General features: G+C 54.9%; 1 protein-coding gene and 1 long non-coding RNA gene across 2 annotated transcripts in view; one reads left to right on the top strand and one right to left on the bottom strand.

Moving 5' to 3' along the window:
• GRID2IP (Grid2 interacting protein) overlaps positions 1–10,576 on the top strand; it is a 72,071-nt gene extending 61,495 nt beyond the window's left edge. The window contains 7 exon segments of the mRNA XM_025208284.1: positions 1–49; positions 1,679–1,834; positions 5,202–5,288; positions 5,852–5,981; positions 7,548–7,666; positions 8,118–8,282; positions 8,745–10,576. The exon segment at positions 1–49 is cut by the window's left edge and continues 29 nt beyond it. Coding sequence (XP_025064069.1) covers positions 1–49; positions 1,679–1,834; positions 5,202–5,288; positions 5,852–5,981; positions 7,548–7,666; positions 8,118–8,282; positions 8,745–8,816 — 778 coding nt within the window. The 3' untranslated portion in view covers positions 8,817–10,576.
• The window catches only part of LOC112550856, a 28,055-nt gene that overhangs the window by 3,452 nt on the left and 12,861 nt on the right, over positions 1–11,742 (bottom strand). The window lies entirely within an intron of this gene.

An 11,742-nucleotide genomic window follows, 5' to 3' on the forward strand; every position in this document is an offset into this window, starting at 1 on the left:
CCAGGAGAGCCCCAGCAAGCTGAGTGAGCCCGACCAGTTTGTGCTGCAGGTAACGCGGCCCACAGCACACGAGGGCCTGGGGGTCCCAGGAGCAGCAGTGTCCGTGGGACGGTCCTGCCGAGACGTCTGCCAGCAGGAGGGGAGAGGTCACATGGCTTTTGCCCCCAAACACTCAAGCCCATGTTGTGACCGTGCGGTATGGTGTAGCTGTGAGGTTCTTTGCATTGTGTTGTCCAGTCTCCGACGGATATCAGTTTCAGTCAGTCTCGGTCCACGGCAGTGAGAACGTAAGAACTGCCGTTTACTGGGTCAGACCATACATCTGTCATGCCACGTCTCCTGTGTCTCACAGTGGCAGAGAGTGGAGGCTGAACGGGAGAGTGAACTGGGTCTGACCAGGGTTTTTTCCACTGTTCCTTTCTCCCTTGCAGCCTCCAGCATTTACGGTCCTGGAAGTTCTGATGCAGAGGCCATGCCCTCACGCCCATGCTCAGTTGTGACCGATGCCCCTTTCCTCCAAGCATGTGTCCAGTCCCTTGTGAATCTGGCTGAACTCTCAGCTCCCACCACATCTGGTGGCCACGAATTCCACCCTTTAATGCCACACTGGGTGAAAACGAACTTGCTTGTCTTAGTTTTACGCTTACTGCCTGCTAGTTTCATGTTGTGACCCCCCTACTTGTATTGAGAGACAGTGGGCGCATCTACACGTTCAGTAGATTTCATAGACATTAGGGCTGGAAGGGACCTCATAAGATCATCAGTTCCAGCCCTGTGCCCAAAGGGCAGGAAGTCAGCTACGGTCAAAGGATCCCAGCAAGATAAGCATCCACATGTTTCTTAAAAGTGCCCAGAGTAGGTGCTTGCATCACCTCTTGGGGGAGTCTGGTCCAGGCCTTGGGGGCTCGGACAGTGAAGAAAGTTTTTCCTTATGTAAGGAAATGTGTCATGTGTCATAATTGTGGTGCATTACAGGCAATTACAGGTACTAAATTTAATGCGCTGTAATTGGCACTACTGTGCAGTAGCACTGGTGCATGTGCTTTTGTGATGCTAATGTGCAGTAGACTAATTCTACTGGGCATTAGCACATTAGCACTGTTTTTGCCTGCTGTGCTAATGTGCAGTAGAGTTACTCTACTGTGCTCCTAGCGTGTTGTATAGACGTGTCCAGTAAGTAGTAAATCCCTATTTACGTTCTCTTATCGTGTCCCCACCTCAAGTGTCTCTTTTCTTAACAGAATAGACCTGGCCTCTTTAGTCTCTTGTCATACAGAAGCCCTTCCATACCACTAATCATCCTTGTTGCCCTTCTCTGAACCATCTCTAGTTCTTCTCTATCGTGGTTGAGGTGTAAGGACCAGAACTGGGCAGTCTTCAAGGCGTGGATGCACCATGGATTTATAAAGGGGCATGACAGTACTTTCCATTGTGTTCACAGTTCCCTTCTTAATCATCCTTCATGTTTTGCTTGCCTTTTTGATGGCTGATGAGCACTGAACCAATGTCCACAGCTGAGAGTTAAGGGGCTGCTGAACAGCAAGTGCAGTGCTTCCCAGTCCCTGCACTGTGCTACCTGCATGCAGCTGCCAGGAGGGGGAGCGTTTCTGGGAATGCTGCAGGGGGTCGAGGCCAGCCGATGGGGCCCGCAGTCACATCTTGCTCCCTTTGCTCTCAGATGCTGTCAGTGCCAGAGTACAAAACCCGGCTCCGCAGCCTTCACTTCAAGACCACACTGCAGGAGAAGACGGAGGAGATCAAAGCCAGCTATGACTGCGTCTGCAAGGCCTCCCTGGAGCTGAAAAGCAGCAAGAAACTGGCAAAAATCCTAGAGGTAAGAATATTCCTTATTTCCGCTCACAGCCGCTGGGGGGCATGCCGTCTCCACCAGAACAGCCGAGCGCCTGCCTCTCAGTCCCCGGCTCCTTCTCTTCTCGCAGGGGTCTGTGCTGGCAATACCCTGAGGCCTGCCATGACAGCAGTCAGACACATAGATTGTAGAATCGGAAGGGACCACAATGGATCGTGTCCGACCCCCTGTCCCGGCAGGGAAGAGGACTGAGGTCAGACAACCCCAGCCAGGTGTCTATTAAGCCTCCTCTTGAAGACCTCCGAGTCAGGTGATAGCACCACCTCTCTTGGAAGCCCATTCCAGATTTTGGCCACCCTTACTGTAAGCAGTGTCTTCGTAATGTCTAACCTGAATCTACTCGCCACTAGTTTGCACCCGTTATTCCTAGTTACTTCCAGGGGTGCTCTGGCAAATAGCGCATCTCCAATTCCCTGTTGTCCCCCCTTGATAAACTTATCGGTGGCTACAAGGTCTCCCCTCAGACGTCTCTTGTGGAGGCTGAAGAGATCCAGATCCCGCAACCTCCCCTTGTAGGGTCTTTCACGGAGGCCACTAATCATGCGAGTGGCCCTCCTCTGAACCCTCTCCAGATTCTCCACGTCCCTCGAAGTCCAGCGCCCAAAACTGGGCACAGTACTCCAACTGCAGCCTGACCAATGCCACAGAGGGGGAGCATCACTTCCCTCGATCTGTTGGTCATGCATCTGCTAATGCACGACAAGGTGCGATTGGCCTTGATGGCCTCGTTGCACTGCCGGCTCATGTTCCTCTTGGAGTCAGCTATGACTCCAAGATCCCTCTCAGTCGCTGAGCTGGTCATCCCCCAACCTATAGGTAGGTGTGCTGGGGATTCCTCCTCCCCAGGTGGAGTACCTTGCATTTCTCTTTGTTGAATTGCATCCTGTTTTGTTCTGCTGATCGGTACTGCTCACCTGTGCAGTACTGGGAACGCTGAGTCCAGGGATCCTCTGCTCTGGCAGGCACCTGGGATATGGGCAGGGAAGTCCATCAGCAGAGTAGTCATGTTGAATCCATTGATTTGATGCAGAAATCCTGCTTCCACTCAACCTCCCTGCTCCTCCCTTTTCAGTTACTCAGAACTTTCTCTTGTAGTCACTTGTTGTTTGTAGGTCGGTACTGCTCACCTGTGCAGTTACTGTAAACTTGGACCAGCCCTGAACTTTGTAAGGTCCAGTCTGCTGGAGGGGATTCTGCTCCGATTGCCCGCAGGGGTGTCTGCTGCAGGCTTCTTCCTTTTCCTCCTAGGAAGATGAAGCTGCCCTGTGAATAGCAGCTTGCATGGGACTGGCGCACCCCGAGTGAAGCCGCAGGGGCTGTAGTGCCCACCTAGCTCATGTTCAGGGCTGGTCCTGGTAGTAGAAACTGGCAGATGTGGGCTGCCTCCCTCTAGGCTTCACTGACCTGCTGCAGTTCTTCCTTGTCACCTGTAACTCCGGAGATGAAAGGCTGCATCTCCCTGTGGCCGACTGGGCCCTAGTGTTTGCAGCTCTTTGTAGCAGCATCTGGGGCTCCAGCTCAGCCCTTGCTGGGATGCGCTTAGAGCAGAAATACAGGCAGAGTGACACATCCTCAAGCTCAGTCCTAGCTACTCCCAGGCTAGACACCTTGCAGAGACAGAGTCCTCCTACTCTTGCTGCTAGTGTGTCCGTGGCCTGGCAGACCAGCTCTTACCTGCTTGAGGACCTGCCCCTTGTTAGCACCCAGTCCTGGCTTCAGAAGCAGCAGGTCACAGCAGAGACCTTTCCACATGAAAGAGGGGTCATCTTAATGATGCCTGTTCCCAGCCTAGATCACACCTCGTTAACACTTCAAAGGCAACAGCTGGGTACAGATTAACCTGGGCCTCTGAGAGATTAACCTGCTCCAAGACTGGAGTCCAGCTGCCAAAGCAAAGGGAGGCCCCCTTTTCCATGCAGCAGTAAGGGAACTCCCCCACACTGTGCCCACATGCAGCTGAGCATTATACTGAGCTCAGCCTGGCGTCCCATGAAGTGCTGCCATCTGGACAGTTGGGGCTGCAGACCAGGGCACAAGGGCCTGCCAGGAAAGGGGGCTCGGTTTCACTGGAACTCGAAGCTTAAGGCCAGATACCCCAGGCTACCTCAGCCTGCAGCTCCCACTGTACTCTTGGGTGGCCATGCCCCTCCCAGAGGTCACTCAGCAGTAAAGTAACCCAAGTGGAAACATGCAACCCTCTCACCTCTCCTGAGGATGCCCTGCCCTGTTCCATGCACTTGGCGAGGGGCTGCATTCCCTAGCCTCTTCTCCCAGGCAGCAAACCGGGAACGCGGAGTCCAGGGATCCTCTGCTCTGGCAGGCACCTGGGATATGGGCAGGGAAGTCCATCAGCGGAGAAGCCATGTTGAATCCGTTGATTTGATGCAGAAATCCTGCTTCCACTCAACCTCCCCGCTCCTTCCTTTTCAGTTACTCAGAACTTTCTCTTCTAGTCACTTGTAGTTTGTAGGCTGCAAAGGCCACTCCAGAAGCATGATAAGCATCCTGGTTGCAAGCCCCTGCTGACTGTGTTACCGTTCCTAGGTTGTTACCGGTACCTGGGCTAGTTAGCTTAAAGCTAGCGTTATGACATGTACACTGCACTGCTGTCCGAGCAGTGACTGCAGGGTAGACACGCTCAGGCTGACATCTTGCATGCTGTTTGAGCCCACAGGTGACTGAGTCCGGGATATTAACTCAGCTCAGTTTCTTAAGGGGGAAAAATGACCCAGACTGCCCAGTGGCATTACAGCTGGGTGAGGCAAGCCTGGTGCATTCTGCAGCCGTCCTTTGAAAAGGGAAACAGTTAGAAGTTGGAAGAGAATTAGTGTCCGTAGCTGATGGGGGTGAAGAGGGTGCTCCTTGAGAGAAAACAAGCTCTGGCCACCTCCCAGCTCCCTGCCTACATTGTCTGGGGCTGCGCTGCTGCAGACCATGTCCATAGCCCCTGAGCTCGCAGGATGTGCCGTACCTGACCCCCTTATTAAATGCCAGCCTGAAGAGGGGCTCCATATGCAACGGCCTAAATCCTGCCCTTGTTCCTTTAGTGCCCTGTAATGAAACACCGAGGTTTTTCCTCATGCTGCTCAAAGGCTGTGTGTGTCTGGGCCTGTGCCCCACTGCTCTGGTTCAGAAAAGAACCAGTTCCTCAGCATCTCTCTGATGGATGCTGGGTATCCCAGATCCAGCGGCAGGCTTGGATCAGCCTCCCCAGCTGTTCCAACTGCACCGCCTCCCATCCAGTGCCTGGCACGGAGGGGAGGGAGAGATGAGGTGGGAGGTAGCAGGCCAGGGCTTGGTGATGGAGAGTTCATGGTGCTTCTCTTTGCAGTTCGTGCTGGCCATGGGAAACTACCTGAACAACGGGCAGCCCAAGACCAGCAAGACGACGGGCTTCAAAATCAACTTCCTCACTGAGGTGAATGGGTGGGAATGCTGCCCTGGGTGGGGGTGTTCTTGACACCTGGGGCACAAGCTCCAAGCGTGCTGTACCATGTGCATGCTCTAGCAGTTGACCACCTTAGCACCCCATACAGGGAGCACGGCAGGGGCAGGTGCTGGGCCCTGGACAGCAAAGCTGGCCCTGGGGCACGGTGCACTGGCCTGCGAGGGGCCGAGACGCCTTTGGCTCCTGTGTTGGGAGGTGCCTCTGAGGCTGGGGCAGGGCCTCTGCTGGGATGGGAGAGGATGAGCACCTTTGTGCCCTGAGGTGTGCTGGCGTCAGGAGAGGGAGTGAGCTCCCGGGCTGGGGGAGAGCTGCTCTCCAGTGTCTGGCATTCCCATGGTGAATAACCATTATACTCCCACTCAAATGTTAATCCCTGAAGTGCTGTGGCTCATGGAAGGGGAAGGGTAGAGTGCACCCTGTGGGGCGGGGGTCCCCATGCTGGCCCTGTGGTAACCGCGTGTGCCGGCTGGTTGGGTGTCAGGCTGTGCCCCCCAGCATAGAAGCATCTCTTCCCCCACTCTGCTTTGTTCCAGCTGAACACAACCAAGACCGTGGATGGGAAATCCACGTTCCTGCACATTCTTGCCAAATCACTGAGCCAACACTTCCCAGAACTTCTGGGCTTTGCCAAGGACCTTCCCACAGTGCCGCTCGCTGCCAAAGGTAAATGGGCAAGATCTGCAGGTAGCATCTGGCCCGCCATGGGGCCCAGGAGGGGCTCTGCCTCCTTGCCCCCTTGGATAGCCCTGAGGAAGCACCTCAGGACTTAGAATCATAGACTCGGGACAACCATCCACAGGGGTAGCTCAGGACCTGGGAGTTGGTCGTGATCTGGAGCCATAAACACTGGGACACAGAAGCAGAAGCTCCCTCCTGCCTCACTGGGGTCCCACGGTTGCTGCTGCGGGTGTTTGCAGGTGCCTCGAGCTGGGAGGCTGGTTTGGAGCCCCTCTGAGCTGGACCTCTCCTGTGACTTGGTTAGCCTTTGGAAAAGGTTAATCCCCAGGCTGTGCCAAGGCTCTACTGGTTCCTGGTAGGCAGTAGAGCCAGAAGTACCAAAATACCACATGGGAGGCTCTTTTCATGGTGTTTTTGGCCCTGGGGGAGGCAGGAAGCCCTGGCTATCTCGAGAGTCTGCCCCGGCCGCATTCCAGAGGCCCAGGGCTCCTGTGCCCCTCAGTGAAGCATTCCCCCTCTAGGGCATGTATTATTCAGCCCAAACCCAGCCCTGACTTGAGCAGCCATTGCTGGATCCCACGCAGTGCCTGAAGGAGCAGCAGCTGCTCAATCATACCTTGAGTCTCCTCTGGCTTTCTGTTTCCAGCCGAACCCTGCTGCCTCACTGGAAACATCTGCAAGCTCCCATTCAGTGGGCTTACCAGACATTGGTTCCTCTCACCACAGTGCTGCACAGCTGGGCAGCAACACCCAAAACTGCCCAGAGAGACCACAGCAGAAGCAGGCTGGGAGCCAGGCAGCCGCACCGTCTGCAGCCCCTTCCATTTGTGGTGCCGGCGTGGGCTGTGCTCATTATGGAGCCTGGCATGATTAATCACTATGATACACTACAATAATGCATAGCAGCAAAGAGCACTCTGGTATGCCCTGCAGACAGGGTGCATGGGGGAGAGCCACAGGGCTTGCTGCGGCGTGTTCAAAAAGTCCCGTGGTGCTCAGGCTTCTGCTGCTGGGACACGCTGCGCACTTGTTACGTATGTCGAATACAATACACGGGGCTGGATTCCCTTTCATGCTGCCATGAAGTGTTCGGGAAGGATGCTCACTGAACCGCACTGGGGTTAAGGTGATGTAGAGGCAGGAGTCAGGCCCCTGGATCTGAATTCCCCCAGTGGCTGCTTTTTCTTTCCGTGCTGGGGTTAAGCTCGCTACACCCCCACCAACAGCACCTTGCCCATTGATTGGTAACTGCTCCTCAGCCCTTGCACTTCTGTCACCTGCTCCATCTGCCTGAATGGGCAGTTCCTCCGAACCCATTGGGGTTAGGAAGAAAGTCGTGTTCTCTCCTCCCAGAGGCCTGAGTTCATCCACAATGCAATGCAGTTGTTACCCCAATCCCACGGGAGCAGGGTTCACTGGGACCTGGACAGGTGACACCTCTAGATCAAGAGGCAGGTGGCTGTGAAGCTCTTTGCGTGAAGCTCGGGCTTGGAGCTGCCCAAGTCATGTCTGCATCTCAGTGACACTATCTTAAACCCTCCCCTCATTTAGTGAATCAGAGGATGCTGACAGCAGACCTCAGTGACCTCCACACCACCGTCAGTGAGATAGAGACGACCTGTCGCAACATGCCGGCTACTGCCGAGGACCGGTTTGCTGTTGTGATGAGTGTATCCTTCCATAAGAGGGGTAAATCACAAGCATCCCTCACTGCTTTCCAGGTGAGGCATTCGGTTGCCTTTGTCCTCCTGTCCGGTGAGTAGCCAGTGTCCTGGCCAGCCGGCCAGAAGGCACCGCCCTGTGCTTAGTGAAGGGCACGCCTGGGACTTCAACGCCCTGTTCAAGTGGGGAGGCCCCTCAACGCAGCCATGCTGCAATCCTTGCAGAGCTGGAGAAAGCCGCCCCCATTCTGTGGCCAGCAGGCTTTCCCTCTGGTCTCCCCTCCTGCTCCAGGTGGTGCAGGGAGAGAAGTGTACACGTGTGAAACCACCTCTGCTCGGGCATGAAGTTCTGTTAAACTCGCCTCTCATGTGCAGCCACAGCAGATCCTTCCTTACCCTGTGTGTGCCATGGGGAGCATGATCCATTCTGGGTTGGTTTCCCTTAAGCTGCTCCTCTCAGTCCTTCCTGGAGAGTGCCCATCCTGCCATCCAGGCCCTGGAGGAGCTGCAGCAGAAGTCCATGGAAGAGTTCAGCAAAGTGCTGTCCTTTTTTGGGGAAGACTCCAAAGCGACGACGTCTGAAGCTTTCTTTGGCATCTTTGCCGAGTTCATGAGCAAGTTTGAGGTGAGCTGCACTTCGGTGGGGCCGTCGGCAGGGGTGCTGCCTCCTTGTGGAAACCAGAGGTGCCGTGGGGTCAGTGCAGGTTTCACTGGATGCTTGTGCCCAAAGGCGAGTTAAATCCACAGCTTTTCCCAAAGCTGAGTTCAGAAGCTGACCAACTTGGGAGGCCAGCATGGGCCCACAGCACTTCACCTTGGTAGCCTGTGGCTTGGATCCTGACAGGGGAGAAAGTAGTAGCTGCTCCTTGCTGGCTCTTTGGAAGGGAAAGCCTGCCCTAGGTGTGAGCACACCGGGTCCCACAGTCGAAGCTGACTGGCAGCCTTGGAAGTGGGCCCAGTGCAGGGGCTGAGGACCACCTGCGTACACTCACATGGGGACCGGTGGTCCTTTAAGGACAGATGCAAAGCCCTGGGCAGAGCTGGCTGTTGCTGATGTCCCACCTCCATTGTTCTTCTCTCCCTGCAGCGGGCGCTGGGGGACGTGCAGGTGGGCGAGAGCCAACGCAGTCCCAGGATGACCTCCCCCCTCGCCTGGTGATGGGCTGGTGGCGACCCGAGGGGCAACGCTTCATTGCCAATCAAGTGCAATCGGTTCCCATGGTGTTGGGCTGTAAATAGGGGGCGGGCGCCAAGACCAGAACGGTGGCCCCAGGGGGAGGGTCTGATCTGTGCTAACAGGGACAGTAAAGCAGCACTGCAGGTGAATTGAGGGCTGGGCACTGGGGCGCACCCAGGGCTGCAGCTGCGGCAGAAGCGCTGTGCTAGCCCTCCCTCCACGGTCTCCTTCTTGAGCAGCCACGTCCCCAGTGTGTTCCCTCATCAGGCGTTCAGGCACATCAGGCTACCAGAACCCCTCTCTGGCTTTCATGCTCGGCCTGTCCTGGCAGTCACAAACGCTCCTTGCCCAGGACTTCCACTGCAGGTACACACAGGTCCTTCCTCCCCGCCCTGTGCAGCCAGGACCAGGCTCTCTGGCACTGCACCCCACACCTGGACCGGTGGGCTGAATGAGAGCAGAGTCAGGCTTGCCCTGCCCTGGGCAGGCTCAGACCCTGCTGGAATGGGCTTCCCCAGGAACTGCCAGTGGCTCCTGACAAGTCAGGCCAACCCCCTTCTCCGACCCCCCTCTGCACTGCCAGCCCCTTGCACCCCTGCAGTGGCACGCACCCAGTCCTGCGTCAGGCTGAGCCAGCGTGTCGGGGTTCAACCCTTTGGCTTAGGGAGGATGGAAGGAAATCAGCTTCCAGAGCTGTGCACGGCAGAGCTGTTGAGCTCCCGAACACAGATCCCATCTGATTCCATGTCCTTGCCCTCTCCCAAAATGCACGTGCTCTTTGCTTAGGCCTGTGTCTGTGACTGGTGGGTCCTGATGGCTCACTCGGAAGGTAATATCTTCCGCTTCAGCTCCACGCAGACTTGCCTGGGAGACACAGTACACTGAGCATTTTGATGCCTCCAAGGAAAGTGCAAACCCCTGGGCCATCTGCAAAGCACTGGGATGCCTTTCAGCAGCGGAAGATCTGCCTTGTAGCGTCTGAGACCAGCCAGGGAGTCTAGCAGGAAATGCAATGGGTGCTCTACCTTTGAGCTGCTTCCCAAGGTGCTGCAGTCCCCCGGGGAACATCTGTGACAGAGCCCGCCCGGCCTGTGCACTCCAGACCCACACACGCTACTACTGTCCCCACGGCTTCTGATTATTCCATATGTAAATGTAATTACATCTGGGATGTTGCCCTGGGACTAGAGCTCTATGCCACTCCCATGGTCAGCGCATGTGCCTCTCGGCAGCACAGCTCGCTGCAGTCCTGGCAGCAGTGACCCGCCGGTGCGTTAACATTGCGAGGCATTACTCTGTGCAAAACACATTTGTTGCCTTTCCAACATGACGTGCTCTGACATCCCACTCCACGAAACGCTCCAGCAGCAGCCCCGGCTTAGGTAACACCCCTCATCCAAACACCTCTCCTCGCTGAACGCCAGAGCAAAAGTCCCGTTGCAGCGTCCGCCAACAGCACGGACTCACCAACCGGTGCATTATTTACAGGAGACCTTATCAACATCCAGCCCTTTGTTTTCAGTATTTTTTTAAAGCCCTGCTGTAGACAGTGATGTATACTTCCACCAGTGTTCTCCGTTTAAGTGCCAGGTAGCTTTCAGCATCGTATTACCGGATGCTCAGGCCTGTCTGTCTTTTTCCTTGATTGACGACGATAGGGCAATGTGTACGTATCTCCTCTGTTCTTCGTTTCAGATGCTGCAGACTGTGTCCAGCTGATCTCTCTCTCCTTTTTTTTTTTTTTTTTTTTTTTTTTTTTAAGGACACATTAAATATTTAAACCACTTGAGGCTCTTTTGAACCGGTCACTAATGAAAATGCTGTACATAGTTGTTGCTCCCTGTTGTAACTTTACTGAAGAGCTAGGACTCCGAACCCTTTGTTCCCAGATGGTATTTTTACGTGAATATTTTCAAAGACCCAGAACTTCGGAGGTACGGTTACATGATTTGATATAAGGAGTCTGTGTATATCCACAGGTCAGCCTCTGCACAAACCCTCTCTACCCCCCAAATAAAGCTATTGCCTTCTGCCTCCCACCTACAGTGAAGTCCATCTGATGTAAACCCTGCTTTATAACACACCCTTGTTTTCCACAACAGCCTTACAGAGAAGGTGTGGTGAGTTTCTGTGGTTGGCCATGCTGCGGCAGCACATCTTAAGACCGAGTCTTTCACACAGCTCTTCTTATTCCCCTGAGAGATAAGTGCCCAGGTAGGCAGAGGTTTAACTTGTTTTACCATCTCAATGGCAACAGCGAAACAGAAGGGCTAATTGCGTAAGTCGGAGGGAGGCTCCCTGTGAATCAGGTCTTAGGGCAGCACACGGAGTTTAAAATAGCGCTGGCCGTGCTGCAGTCCTCAAAAGCAAATGTTTAGTGTGGGCAGGAGCCAGTAGCTTGCATTCCTCTCCAGAGTGATTTTTGGCAGAGTTTGCATTCCCCGGGGGCTTTCTCTTCCACAGCACTAACTGCACTTCCGCTAGCAGGGAAGAAAGGGTGACTGATCTCTCGTCATGCCAGCCCGGGGTCTTTTTGCTCTTGCTAGTTTTGCCTGTTTGCAAAGGTTTGTGCTAAGCCTGGCTCAGTGAGGCCTTAGCACAGGCCTAACGGTTTCATGAAGTGCCAGGGATAAAACCCACTCCGTGGGATGGCGCTCTGTGCCACAGGCAGTTCAGATAGATGTATCTTCCTCCCCAAAGCTCTGAGCCCTTCACAGCTGGCTCAGACAATGTGACAGCCCAGACCGTAGAGCGGTAGCCTGAATTAACGAGCACAGGCCCAGCGAAGGCAACCTGCAGGGTGCCATTGAGCATGCCAACCCGGGGCCAGCTCTGCGGTGATTCTGTTCCCCGGTTAAATTGCTTACCAGGACTCAGCACAATATACCTCACCTTTCCTTGAAATCAT

This window comes from Alligator sinensis, unplaced genomic scaffold (assembly GCF_000455745.1).
Source record: "Alligator sinensis unplaced genomic scaffold, ASM45574v1 scaffold1164_1, whole genome shotgun sequence".
Taxonomy (NCBI): Eukaryota; Metazoa; Chordata; order Crocodylia; family Alligatoridae; genus Alligator; species Alligator sinensis.